This window comes from Notolepis coatsorum (assembly GCF_963971535.1).
Source record: "Notolepis coatsorum genome assembly, contig: SCAFFOLD_306, whole genome shotgun sequence".
Classification (NCBI taxonomy): domain Eukaryota; kingdom Metazoa; phylum Chordata; class Actinopteri; order Aulopiformes; family Paralepididae; genus Notolepis; species Notolepis coatsorum.
This window is the reverse complement of record NW_028173540.1, coordinates 213,264-228,296: the sequence shown is the minus strand read 5'-3', so window position 1 is coordinate 228,296 and position 15,033 is coordinate 213,264. Positions and strand designations below refer to the sequence as shown.

The 15,033-nt window shown below is 40.6% G+C and overlaps 1 protein-coding gene and 1 pseudogene across 2 annotated transcripts in view; both read left to right on the top strand.

Annotated features, from left to right (window-relative positions):
* The window catches only part of LOC311247754, a 186,661-nt pseudogene that overhangs the window by 39,252 nt on the left and 132,376 nt on the right, over window positions 1-15,033 (top strand). The window lies entirely within an intron of this gene.
* The window catches only part of LOC311247756 (ATP-dependent RNA helicase DDX19A-like), a 42,309-nt gene continuing 30,600 nt past the window's right edge, over window positions 3,325-15,033 (top strand). The window contains exons 1-8 of the mRNA XM_084338758.1: window positions 3,325-3,546; window positions 6,740-6,791; window positions 6,913-7,077; window positions 7,184-7,319; window positions 7,838-7,930; window positions 12,981-13,083; window positions 14,285-14,399; window positions 14,584-14,761. Of these exons, the coding sequence (XP_084194884.1) occupies window positions 3,487-3,546; window positions 6,740-6,791; window positions 6,913-7,077; window positions 7,184-7,319; window positions 7,838-7,930; window positions 12,981-13,083; window positions 14,285-14,399; window positions 14,584-14,761 (902 nt within the window). The 5' untranslated portion in view covers window positions 3,325-3,486. The remainder of the gene's footprint in view (window positions 3,547-6,739; window positions 6,792-6,912; window positions 7,078-7,183; window positions 7,320-7,837; window positions 7,931-12,980; window positions 13,084-14,284; window positions 14,400-14,583; window positions 14,762-15,033) is intronic.

Genomic DNA, 15,033 nt, shown 5'->3' with positions numbered 1-15,033 from the left:
TGGTTTTTAGTACTTTTAAACATTTTTAGTAAGTAGTTTTCATTTGATCCTATAATTTTTCATTCACCGATTTGTGGACTTTATTTTTAGTGTCCTGAAAGGCGCCTTATAAATCAAATGCATTATTATTATTATTATTATTATTATTATTATTATTATTATTATTATTATTATTATTATTATTATTATTATTATTATTATTATTATTATTATTATTATTATTATTATTATTATTATTATTATTATTATTATTATCATCATCATCCAGGAGGGAAAAGACACTTTGGATAGTAGGGACTGCATCTCTGCCTGTCCTGACCAGGAAACACTTTGCAACTGTGATCTCCTCTGGCAATAGTTGGATATTGTAATGTGTGGCGAGGGGTTGCAGCAATTCCACTGAGAGAAACTGGTCTGAGGCTGGATAACATGCCTGTATGCCTCTCATAAGTTGTTATCCAACTCATGAGAACCTGCTCTCAAGCTCTGGATAGAACAGTCTCTGTTTCAGCTGATCTCCTGAGCTGAGGTCTGAGCTTGTGCCACAAGATGCCATTACATATGGCCTTTGTCCTGTCATACATGTCCACTGCCATCTCTGAGGTGCGATAACCTTTGAGTGTGTCCTGCACTGTGCTTTTAAATAGTACAGATAGGTATTGAAGATGTGCACTTTAACGCAGCAGCACCTGGAGCCATCCATACCCATGTCCAGTGTCCACTGACAAAGACATGCTCATGATACTGTGATAAACTATAATAAGCTTTAATCGAACCCTGGTTCATTTCCTCGGATAGTCCGGTTGGTTTGGGGTGGTGTGAAAGCTCATTCACTCTTGCAAGTGAACCCTGCATTTGAGATGTGAATGCAAAGCGGACCAAAGGCAGGAAAATACCCAAAAATCTAATATCTTTTTTATGAGACTTTTTTTTTTCGATTGCTTAAGCATGATTTTTAAAACGGGGCCCGGTGTTTCAAAACACACAATTAGCACAACCACACACACAATTATCAGAACACCTCAGATCCTTTGCTAAATTAAACACTTGTCAAAACCATACACTAATTTAAAAAAACTACATTTTGTTACTATATGAAACACACGTTTTATATGACTTAATTCTGTTTGAACCAGTTACTCACACTGCTGTGCTTAACCTAAAACACATTTAGCTATTCTACTTCTCAGTGATTAGAGTACTGTAAGTGAAGTACGCAGAGAATGTGCAAATATACAATAAATTCACCAAACACTACACAAGACCAATGCTGTAGACTGATGAAAATATTATTTATTTATCTACATATACCCAAATCAATGATGCAGACTGCTGGAAAAAAAACATTTTCTCTCCATATACCCAAATCAATGATGCAGACTGATGAAAATATAAATTTTCTCGCCATATAACCAAATCAGTCAACATTTCAACATGGAGAATCACAACAAAACATGTCCCAGTTTTCATGCTACTATGTGCATAACACTGTAAGCTCAGCAAATATCAGACAAACATAAAATACTGTATCCAGTAGGCCTACAGGTTAAAATTACAGTAAAACAAAAACAATTTTGAAAAAATTTAAATAGAGTACAGAAAATACTAGACATTATCTCTTTGCCTAGCTGGATCTGGCAAGATACTTTTTTGCTCTGTGTATTGTTTTGCAAAAAGTGTGAGGCTGACATTGTGCTTATAGAGGTGCAAATCTGGGCCTATGTTTTGCTCCTTGAGTGTAATGTTTTGATAATTGTGTAATACTTTTGATTTGAGTGTTTATGCAATTGAAGAAAACTGTAAAGACTAGAGATTAACTGTTTATTTCTTTTGTACATAGGCTGTGCATATGTTTGTTTGTTTGTTTATTTGCTTATGTGTATGATTCTTAACTGTTTTTATTTTGTTATTGGTGTATATGTGTGTATGTATGTACAGTATATGTATATATATATATATGTGTATATATGTATATTTGTACTCCTGTTGGGGCCTCTTGGACCAGATCAATGTTTTATCTGGCTAAATAAAGGTTAAATAAATAAATAAGAAACTGATGATTTGGTCCTGTTAACTTTGAATTTTCTATGGGGACTGCCCAGATCCCTCTCATGGACATGGACCTCACTTTGAGAACCTCTAATGATTCTAGTTCTTCAGTATTCATCTCTAATTACTCTAAAATTGCGTATTACTGTGTTTAAAAAAAAAAAAAAAAAAAAAAAAAGGGGGGGGGGGGGAGAAACCCCCCTCCACCCCCCTGGGCTGAAGCCCCCAATGTTTTCTAACCCTAAAAACGCCCCTGATGGCAATATCACTTTGCATGTAGAATGTGCCTGAATTGAAAATGGGGGACCCTGATTTAAACAAGACGAAAGTCTTTCTCTGGTCTACATCCCCTTAACAATTGTGTGTATTGAGCTGTACTGTATTGTACCCATTCTGCAATCTGTTAATAAAATGTTCAAACTGTAGTGATTGTAATGGTACATAATTCACCCACGGAACTATTGTTAGGAACATTCTAGAACATTAGTTCCGCCCGAACATTCAGGAACGTTTGTGATGATGTCATGGCAGGACATTCTAGAACCTTAGTTCTGCCCGAATCTTCTGGAACGTTGGTGATGATCATGTCATAGTAGAACATGCTGGACCGTTGGTGATGATGTCATAGTAGTACCTTCTAGAACCTCTAACGTTCTTATTTAAGCGGTGGAGTTACCTTCGACTTCAGGACACCGCCTCTCAGTACTACAAATCAATAAATCAAACAGCTGATGCCCCAGCCAGCTACACATCCTCTTATTTTTACAGAACGTTTTTAGTGACACACACAGGCAGAATAGAGAACTGCTCCTCAAGATTCAGACTCATAGCTCCTGAATCAAAATATTTCACAAGTAATGGTGGGGATTATACATTTTCCAATTGTATTTAATGCAATTTGTGTAAATATGTGTACATTTAATTTAAACAAGTCATTTTCGGGACATTATTATTATTATTATTATTATTATTATTATTATTATTATTATTATTATTATTTTTATTATTATTATTATTATTATTATTATTATTATTATTATTATTATTATTATTATTATTATTATTATTATTATTATTATGTTATTTTTGGCCTATGTTGGACTATATACTGTAACAACATCACAGATGTTCTAGAATGTTCTATTATTCTATTATGGTGGAACATTCTAGAACATTTGTGATATTATAATAATGTGTGTTGGACCCCCATATAAAACCTGGGAACCTATTATCACTCGCCCACGTTCCACACGGACTTCTGAGCGGTCGTGCTGCTGGAGCTTGAAGTCGGGTTTGACGACACGCCATTGTGGAGAATAGTTTTGCCTTTTTTTGCGTTTGTAGATTTGATTAGTTCTTGGCTAGGTTTTCCCTAGCCGAGTTGTCCAGTAAATAATCCAAGCGTACTAATAACTACAGGGTCTATTTTTTAACACCATGGCAACAGTGGATTCCTGGGCCTTGGCGGTGGACGAGCAAGAGGCTGCAGCCGAGTCGGTACGAGGCGTGACTGAGCTAACAGGAGCTAACGGCGAGGACACTATAACACAAGGAAGGGTCATCACGTCACTGTATCGCGGCGTGAATACAAGCACCAAGCAGAGCGTAGAACGCTGTTATTCTGACGTTATGACCCTTCCTTCCTTTTATCTTTTTCTTGGCTAACGTCAAACGCGGTGGCCCGTTTGTGCTTCTTCTTGGCTAACTTAGCTTGTTTTTTAAGGAGTTTTATCATGTAATGTCCAGACGGTACAAGGTTAGCTAGGTACTCTACGTACCAAGGGTTTAGCAAGCAAACTGGACGACCAAGCTACGTGTATTCTAACAACGCAGTAGTAGCTGGCTAAGTCTGGTTACTGTTAACGTAAGTTTGGCAGCATATCCCTGTGGCTGACACCGGCTAGCTTACATGAGCTGTGGCTGGAGTAGGTCCAGCTGCAGCGCCGGAGAACCCTCTCAAGGGGCAAGCCTGTGGCAGCCACGAACCTGCGCTATTTTAAGTGAGCGTGTGTTATTGAATTGATTGATTGATTGAAAATTGTATTAATGTCCGCCTTGTTTCGAACTGGTTATGATTAGGCCCTCTGTCGAGTCGGTTATGCTTAGAGTTTATCTTTAGAGCAGGGCGATAGACCACCAGCCAGTGGTGCAGTCGTAATATGGGAACTGCCCGGATGCCACGCACAGAACAGATTATTATTATGCAGAATAAATAGTAGGAAACATGTTTGTATAGGAAATTACTAGTTTTAGTTTAGTTTTTGTAAATATTGCCTTGAAATAGAGAAGCTGAAAAAGGTAGCAGGATGTAGCCTTCGATATATAAAGAAATTATATTGTCAACAGATATGGTTGAAAAACAAACAATGTTTTAAATGTAATTGTAGTTACAATTTCTTTAATTGAATGAACTTAAACTAGAAAAGTAAATACAAACTAAATTAACAATGTAACTTTAGTTTACAGGACAGTTTCCTTCTGAAGCATAACTTAATGCCTCATCATTGTCATTGATCCTTATTAATGAATTACAACAGCAGTGGTGCCTGCTTCGATGCAGACCAGAGAAAGACTTTTGTCTTGTTTACAGGTTCATTCATTCATTCTCCTCCCGATGTGTTCGTTCAACTCAGACCAGCCCCTCTATCGGAGATAGGATGACAGCGTGTCATGTTTTGTATATGTTTATTATTCCGAATAGATCTATGCAGGCTTATAGCCTATAATACGTGACATTTGAAGCAGGCACCACTGCTGTTGTAATTGTCTGGTAATAGCTGTTTGAGTGTTTATTACTGCCTTCCAGATATGAAGACAATTTTAACTGGGTATAGGAAGGCAGTAATAAACACTCAAACAGCTATTACCAGACAATTACAACAGCAGTGGTGCCTGCTTCAAATGTCACGTATTATAGGCTATAAGCCTGCGTAGATCTATTCGGAATAACAAACATATACAAAACATGACACGCTGTCATCCTATCTCCGATAGAGCGGCTGGTCTGAGTTGAACGAACACATCGGGAGGAGAATGAATGAATGAATGAACCTGATGTAAACAAGACAAAAGTATTTCTCTGGTCTGCATCGAAGCAGGCACCACTGCTGTTGTAATTGTCTGGTAATAGCTGTTTCGAGTGCTGATTATTGGGTTGTTGTCGTCGCAGACTCACTGCATGTTCAATTTGCGGCTCTGTCTTCATGCCGCGCGCACAGGGCAGCGGCAGCAGCAGCAGCGGTGGATAGGGGGGCGCGTCACGTGGCCGTCGCGGCCAATCAGGCGAACCCGGAAACCGAAATCCAACTAAATCCGTTGCGGAAGTGATACACGCAGTCGGGACCATTGTCACATAGTGAGAGGTTCCACAGCTCAAGCAAACCCTTTGTTATGCTATCGGTATCCTATTATTATGCAAAGTCTAGGTGATGGAGATAAGTGCCGGCCGCCGGGTACTTGGCGCACGGCGCAACGAATCCAGTGACAATTGTGAACGCATTTTTGTGTGCGCGTGCACATCCGTGCGCGATTGCGCGTACTTCTGCTCAGCGAACTACTAGGACGGCGTGGTACCCCGTCCACCCACCACTGCATCCCTGCCACCAGCCCTTAGCCCCATTCGTGACTGCGATGCAAGCCAGGGGCTCGAATACGCAGTCACTTATGGCTCCGTAGTAGCCAGGTTAATTTGCACCACCAAGCACTGCTTAAAAGCTAGCGGTGGGTCCAAAATATATCCGATATAAATTTCAAAGGTACCCAGCGTTCCATTAGGGTTTCACACACACGCGGCAGGGTTTGAAAGCTTGGCGTTGCTAATAAACATTTTAAATCATTTTTATAAACTGGTCAACACTGGCTAACCAGCCCTGATTACAAACTCTAAGCATAACCAACTTCGAAAGAGGGCCTAAGCATAACCAGTTCGAAACAAGGCGGACATTAATACAATTTTCAATCAATCCAATAACACACGCTCACTTAAAACAGCGCAGGTTCGTGGCTGCCACAGGCTTGCCCCTTGAGAGGATTCTCCGGCGCTGCAGCTGGACCCTACACTGTGGCTGACAGTGGTTAGCTAACATGAGCTGTGGCTGACAGTGACAGTGGTTAGCTAACATGAGCTGTGGTATAAACCGGTTAGCTTACATTAGCTGGCCCCACACACAAGCTCCCCTAAGGGTCGTAGGTAGCTAATGATGCAAGATGGGTCCAAATATTTCGCCTGCTCTAATATGAAAGAACCAATCTTCTAAAAATATATAGATTATGTACAGAGCCACCTCATTGGAAAACATGCCATCACATTATGTACTCCCAACTTAGCCTCCCTAAAATCGAAGATTTAAGATCTCATATTCCTAATCGTTACTCAGGTTATTTTTTTCATCTTCAATTACCATAGGTGCTTTAGTTTTACTTTGTGGATATTTGCAATGACTTTATTATTTATGTGCTTATGTTCACTATCTATCTTGTTCTGTCTGGTTAGAATGTCTGTTTTTATTTGCCTGATTAGACTTTTTGCTTGTTTTTCTCTGAACTTATACTTTACATGTTTTTTTACAAGTTGGACTCCCAGGTAGACTCTTTGCGTCAACTAATTGGGATCCAAATAAACGAAATGGAATATATTCGCTCATTCAAGCAAGCAAGGCTGTAAATCTGTGTCATATCTCACTCTTCACAGATTAGTACCCTGACAATCAAAGACAAACCATTAGACAAACCAGAAGAAAATGGTAAGTTGAGTTTTATCCAGTTTAAATCCTTCTGTTCAGTTAGTTAATTGGAATTGAAACAGGTGTTATAATCCTCGCACTTTTTCTTAAAAACGTCATATCGTTGCCTGCGACAACACAGGCACCTCCAAGACGAGCACCACAAACACAACAGCCGTCACGACGGACTCACCAGCCAGCAGCGTCTCGTCTGCAAAGGCGAGTGGAGACGCGCTGACGACGACGACCACAACAACAACAACAACAACAACGGCGGCAACTAAGACGGGAGACGACGACGAGAAAGGTGGGTAGAATGAGACTTGGAACCGTTTTCCTCTTTGATATTGAGTTCTGTTGGCTAAACATGCTTTCTGTAATATAACCTGTGGTGCCATTTTGTCTCCTCCCAGACGACAAAGCGGCCCAGTCGTTGTTGAATAAATTGATCAGAAGTAACCTGGTCAACACTACCAACCAGGTGGAGGTTCTTCAGAGGGATCCCAGGTCTCCACTCTTCTCTGTCAAATCCTTTGAGGAGCTGCGGCTGTAAGTGACCCTCTCCCTAACATCCGTCCTAGCAACCAACCATCTCCCTCCCTAACATCCGTCCTAGCAATCAACCCAAAATCTTACTCGGTTTGAGTAAAATGTACTAAGTTTGAGTAAAATTTTAAATTTACTCTGTGAAATTTACTGTGTACTATCATGCAATCTTCCTACTATACTAACACTAAACTAATGTCTCTACTACTATGCACTCAACACTGCAGCACTCAAGTTTCAACACTTTGTTGAACATTGTTACTCATCTGAAAGAGTTGTACCCTTCCTGCTGACTTGTAATACAGAACTTGTAAGTTGAAGTCGCTTTGGATAAAAGCGCCAGCTAAATGTAAATAGCCTATATACAATACAATATTATCAGCTGACCCCCAGGCAGTTTTCATGGATTCTTTGTGACTTGGATCTATTGCTTGTGGCAGAGCGCCCAGCCAGGAGGCTGTGAGGAGGTCCACCTGCTGACTATAATACATTGTGACCTTTGACCTCTGTCTCCTCTGCAGCAAACCTCAGCTCCTTCAGGGTGTGTATGCGATGGGCTTCAACCGACCCTCCAAAATCCAAGAGACCGCCTTGCCCATGATGCTGGCCGAGCCGTGAGTACACCACACCTGATCCCAGTTCAGTGCTAACGCTTCAGATAATAAAAGATGCTGGCTGTGAGTACACTTGTACTTGTAAGTCGCTTTGGATAAAAGCATCAGCTTAAATGACTAAATTATATCTGTACGATACTTGGATAAAACATTGTATCAATATCTGAGAATTTCCCCCCAATACTAAAACCAGATGCCAAGAAACCTATGCTAGAAACCAAAGGGACTTTATTTACTGCATTTGTAACACGGAAGCATGTTAGATCTCTCTAAATGGAGAAAAGTGGGTTATATATCTCATTAATGTTTGTCCAGTGACAATAAACTGATGGCATAAAGCAACATTTTTGTTAAGTAAAAGTGATGGATTCTTGGCATCAGCCGATTAGGGGTGGGACGATATATCGATCCAGATCGATACATCGATGTAATTATCAACAATCGAATCGGATCGATGCGATGTAATAAGATCGATTCATATCGATACTCTTATTTTGAAAATCCTGTGGCGAGTCTCATATCCGCCCAAGAACAACAGCAGTAGCTCCGTGTGTGTAGATGTTACAGCATAGCATTCTCCCTTTCTGTGTGTGTGTGTGTGCGCGCGTCTTTGGAAAGACCAGATGAGGTCAGAGTAGTTTGATGTTTAAATGTTATTTAAACATAAACAATATAATACATAATAAATGTAGGCCTATACATGATCATGCAACATCAACAAATTGTTGTAGGAACGGTTTGGGAGAGGGAGGTTGTGAGTTTTGAGTTCCAAAAAATGTAGCTTAAAGTTTAAAGCTCAATATATAAAAACGTGGCACTTTACAGTGAACAGGAGGTCTATTTGTATTAAAAACAATAGATTGATTTTCCTTTAAATGTCTGGAAGAGCTCAAAAATACAAATGTCAAATGATATTTTCATTACCTTTTTTTTGTTGATCTAAATGTTACTGATTGTGTTAAATGGGCATATGATATCATCTCATATCGATCGCAGGCACCTGAATCTAATCGTATCGTATTGTATCGTGAGAGACTTTGTGATATCGGCAAATATCGTATCGTTGTCCAAAGAATTGATATCGTATTGTATCATGATGAAACTGGTGATTCCCACCCCTACAGCCGATACAGAGTTTAGTTTATGGAGTCGGCTGTGAAAAGGTGGTATTCGTGCGTCATCGCCATATAATATCAAGACTCCAATGTGGTGTTGTCACTTTCTTCTCTTCCGGGCAGATCTTGGCATGAAATCATATTACTTTACACAATTCCTGTCTAAAGCTCGTATTAACTTAATGTTTCTCACAAAACGAGATCTGAAATATGTGAGGGATTGAGTTTTTGGTTTGATTAAAACAAAAATAACGAAGATTGTGATTATGATGCACCGATATGAAAATTCGCCACCGATACCGATTGTTCAACTAACACAATCGGCCGATACCGATATTTGTGGCAAAAAATATATATATATTATAATTTTTTTTTTAATATATAGATTTTTTTTTTTTTTTTTATGAAACTACTGTATATTTGTGTCTCTAAATGTTTTGATGAATTGAAAATGGAGGACCCTTATGTAAAAAAGCCGAAAGTATTTTTCTGGTCTTCATCCTCCAGTCCACTGAGCTGTACTGTATTGTACCCATTCTGCAATCTGTTAATAAAGTTTTCAATCAGACAAATGTATAGAAAAGCTTTTATTATAACCATATAACAAAAAATTATATTTATGAAAATGTTTTAGCCCTATGCTTGACTATTATTTTAGGCATGGCAACAAATAAAATAATAATAAAATGAATAAATAAAATATTAAATAAATAAATAGGCTACACATCTCTCTTTTTGTGTTACAAATTGTGCTCACCGATATGAACATAGGCCTCTTTATGTAAAAAAAGGAAACATCAAGAAATATGTTTATGGTATTAATTCCCCCATGCCATGTGTGTTTTTATTTTATAATGCTCATGAGTCATGATTATTGCTGAAGTCTGAGTCATACAATACTCACTGGCTTTCACAACAGACTAACTTGTCTTGCTCAAGACTTGTTTATTAGTTTTAATAAGAGAGCACTATCTCTCTCAACCAAAGCAATTCTCCACTTGCACAACCTGATAGTAGGCACTTCCGGCTGACTTCCGGTTGCCAATGGTACTTCCTGTCCCATCCAAATACATTGGTTTTAGCTACTTTTCTCCCCTTATTTAAACAACTTTGTCGTCACAGAGAGGCAATGAAACGTTTGTATTATTATAGTATAGAATGTATTTAATAAGCAAACGTTTGTCAGCAGGGTTTTTGGGCTGTATTTCATGTAAAAACGTTCACTGTTAGTTTACTTGCTCACGCTAATTAAGGCTAATGCTGGCTAACAGAAGCTAGCGCAAGAAACTACGCCGCAAAGTATTGTTTATAGTGCATTTCTTGCCACCTTATAGCATTTGTACATTTGTATGACAGTCTATAATGCTCCCGTGAGGTTTTTCCGGACGTTTTTTTGTAATGATTTTCTTTTTTTTAAACTTTGACCAGTCGGCTGGTTCTTTTAGCGTTTATCGCTTTTTCTGGTCAAGCATGACCGACAGAAACAGGTTGAATGGGGTATAGATCGGGGGAAAGACACTCTGAGAAAATACGGCGAGTCCGGGAGTCGAACTCGTGTACCCCAGATCCGTGACGCGCACGGTTGTCCCCGACGCCGAAATAGCGTCTGAGGTACGCGGTGAGCTACTGGAGCTCCCCTTCGTAATGATTTTCACTATAAAATCATATTTCTAAATGACAGGAAGTTGATAAACTGTCCGGAATAGCTTTGAGCTAACGATCTTTGCCGATGCATTGCAAGAAACGATGCCGCAAAGTATTGTTTATAGTGCATTTCTTGCCACCTTATAGCATTTGTATGACAGTCTATAATGCTCCCGTGAGGTTTTTCCGGACGTTTTGGTAATGATTTTCACTATAAAATCATATTTCTAAATGACAGGAAGTTGATAAACTGTCCGGAATAGCTTTGAGCTAACGATCTTTGCCGATGCATTCCATTCTAAACGTAACGTTAGTTGTTCAAAACATTCCCCGTCTATATAATTTGTTCCTCAACGTTATATAGACGGGTAATGTTTTGTAAACTAACTGCAGCCTGCTACAGTTAGAAGCTAACGTTAGCCAGCAAGCTGCAGCTTGCTACAGTTAGAAGCTAACGTTAGCCAGCAAGCTGCAGCCTGCTACAGTTAGAAGCTAACGTTAGCCAGCAAGCTGCAGCCTGCTACAGTTAGAAGCGAACGTTAGCCAGCAAGCTGCAGCCTGCTACAGTTAGAAGCTAATGTTGAGGAACAAATTATATAGACGGGTAATGTTTTGAACAACTAACGTTACGTTTAGAATGGAATGCATCGGCAAAGATCGTTAGCTCAAAGCTAAGTTTTCATCAACTTCCTGTCATTTAGAAATATGATTTTATAGTGAAAATCATTACCAAAACGTCCGGAAAAACCTCACGGGAGCATTATAGACTGTCATACAAATGTACAAATGCTATAAGGTGGCAAGAAATGCACTATAAACAATACTTTGCAGCGTCGTTTCTTGCGCTAGCTTCTGTTAGCCAACATTAGCCTTAATTAGAGTGAGCAAGTAAACTAACAGTGAACGTTTTTACATGAAATACAGCCCAAAAACCCTGCTGACAAACGTTTGCTTATTAAATACATTCTATACTATAATAATACAAACGTTTCATTGCCTCTCTGTGACGACAAAGTTGTTTAAATAAGGGGAGAAAAGTAGCTAAAACCAATGTATTTGGATGGGACAGGAAGTACCATTGGCAACCGGAAGTCAGCCGGAAGTGCCTACTTTCAGGTTGTGCAAGTGGAGAATGCAGGTAGACGGCAACAGAACAATTTAGATTGACAGTCGATTCTGCCAATTACGTCACACCGCTTGCACCCGCCTCTGCTGTTCTTACCACCAATCGGCAAGCGCTTATTTGTTTTTTACTTCCGGGAAGTCCGCCATTGATTTGAGAGATCAACAACAAAGCTAATAACGCTAGCTCCCCGCGGCCCACAAGTAGACTACCAGCACTCCCCAGGAGTACTAAACGAGGCATAATGATTTTACTGCAACGAATGTTATAATAAAAGCTTTTCTATACATTTGTCTGATTGAAAACTTTATTAACAGATTGCAGAATGGGTACAAGTACGGGCTCTCTGAGCAAAGGAAGGAAGTGAGGGATATGAAAAATGAGTAATTCTTGCTATGGTCGGGTAAATATGCTGATGTTATTGAACGTGTAACTATATAACTTTAATGCCACAAAACGAATGCCTTTGTTAATCATAAATAGTAACTTTGATGCAGTAGCTTGTGTGGGCAGGTCGCTTGACTGAAACTTTTTTCAGACCAGATTGACGCGACACAAATTGACGGATATTTATTGGCCACTGCCATCGGCACATTTGAGCTTATTGGCCGACAGGCCGATGGCAGTCAACAAGGCACTTATCGGCCGATACCGATATACCCGACCGATATATCGGTGCACCCCTAATTGTGATTGATATGGCCCCGCCTTGCTTTCCATTCTTTGATCTGAAATCCACACCAGGCAGGGCTAAAAATTAAGCGTATCCTGGCGTTCCAGGGCTGTAATCAAAATCTCTTGGGACCCGAGTCCCTCCCCGTTTGTCATTTGGGACACAATAAAAGTAAAGCCTTTACTCTTATCGGTCTGTAGTCATCTTTTTCTCTAGCTCATTTCAATCTTCCTTCGCTTTCTTGAGTATCCGAATATGACCTGAGATTTATTTATCTTGAAATAATGTAAAGATATCAATCCATGTATATAGTATACTTCAGGGCGGTTAAGAACACACTTTGGGGTTTTAGTTTGGAGCCTTCAGGCCCCCCCATGCTCACAACCTCTGAACTGTTCTGTACAAGCCTTCATGACACTGAACTGGTCTCTCTGTGTGTCTCAGCCTTCATGACACTGAACTGGTCTCTCTCTGTGTGTCTCCGCTCCCCTCCAGGCCACAGAACCTCATCGCTCAGTCCCAGTCAGGAACGGGAAAGACCGCTGCCTTCGTCCTGGCGATGCTCAGCCACGTGGACCCCAGCGGGAAGTACCCCCAGGTTGGTGTTCAGCTGCCGCCTTCACGGCTACTCCTGTCGGGTCCACAAGTCCAAGTGTTCCTGGAGGATATTACATGTTATTACAGGATGTTATGAAGGAGTGGATGATATTACAGGATGTTATGAAGGAGTGGGTGATATTACAGGATGTTATGAGTGAGTGGGTGATATTACAGGATGTTATGAAGGAGTGGATGATATTACAGGATGTTATGAAGGAGTGGATGATATTACAGGATGTTATGAAGGAGTGGATGATATTACAGGATGTTATGAAGGAGTGGATGATATTACAAGATGTTATGAAGGAGTGGATGATGTTATGAAGGAGTGGATGATATTACAGGATGTTATGAACGATGTTATGAAGGAGTGGATGATATTACAGGATGTTATGAAGGAGTGGATGATGTTATGAAGGAGTGGATGATATTACAGGATGTTATGAAGGATGTTATGAAGGAGTGGATGATATTACAGGATGTTATGAGGAGTGGATGATATTACAGGATGTTATGAAGGATGTTATGAAGGAGTGGATGATATTACAGGATGTTATGAAGGATGTTATGAAGGAGTGGATGATATTACAGGATGTTATGAAGGATGTTATGAAGGAGTGGATGATATTACAGGATGTTATGAAGGATGTTATGAAGGAGTGGATGATATTACAGGATGTTATGAAGGATGTTATGAAGGAGTGGATGATATTACAGGATGTTATGAGGAGTGGATGATATTACAGGATGTTATGTGGAGTGGATGTTCTCTCTCGCAGTGCTGTTCTCTCTCTATCAGTGCTGTTCTCTCTCAGTGCTGTTCTCTCTATCTTGCAGTGCTGTTCTCTCTCAGTGCTGTTCTCTCTCTCCCCCTCTTTCAGTGCTGTTCTCTTTCTCCCTCAGTGCTGTTCTCTCGCCCAGTGCTGTTCTCTCTCTCTCTCTCACTGCTGTTCTCTCTCCCTCAGTGCTGTTCTCTCTCCCTCTCTCTCCATCACTGCTGTTCTCTCTCACTGTTGTTCTCTCTCTCCCTCTCACTGTTCTCTCTCCCTCAGGCACTGTGTCTCTCCCTCACTGTTGTTCTCTCTCTCCTTCACTGTTGTTCTCTCTCTCAGTGCCTCTCTCTCTCTCCCTCACTGCTGTTCTCCCCCCCCCCCCCCACTGTTCTCTCTCTCCCTCACTGTTCTCTCTCTCTCCCTCAGGCACTGTGTGTCTCTCCTACATACGAGCTGGCTCTCCAGACCGGCAAGGTGATTGAGCAGATGGGGAGGCACTACCCAGAGGTCAAGCTGGTCTACGCCATCAGAGGAAACAAGTGTAAGAGCGCTCCCTTCTCCATACATGTCCTGCCGGTCCTGGAGGGGACGGAAGATGGGACAATGTACCGGTTTAGCTAGTGTGGATGATGATGATGAGGATGGTGGTGCTAGTGTAGATGATTATGATACTAGTGTAGATGATGATGATGCTGATGTGTCTCTGTTCCGTATGTCTCCTCCAGTACAGCGTGGCGTGAAGCTCGAGGAGCAGGTGGTGATCGGTACACCTGGAACCATGCTGGACTGGTGCCTCAAGTTCAAATTCATCGACTCCAAGAAGATCAAGGTGTTCGTTCTGGACGAGGCTGATGTCATGATCGCCACGCAGGGTCACCAGGACCAGAGCATCCGAATTCAGAGGTCGGGACACGTCTTGAGTTTGACTTGGAATTAGATATTCAGATCAAACGCCCCAATGCCAGCCGCTAAATTGAGATGAAGAGACTCAAAAGTATGTATAGACCTGTTCGCTGTTGTCCACGTCAGACTCGGTATGCGCATCAAGGGGGCCAAAGGAACGTAATCCTGGTCAGAACAACGGAGCAGACTACAATATATTTGCATTTGTTAGCCATGCTAGCGATCTAAACAATCGATCCATGCCAAAGCTAGATATGTAAAAGGTGAAAGAC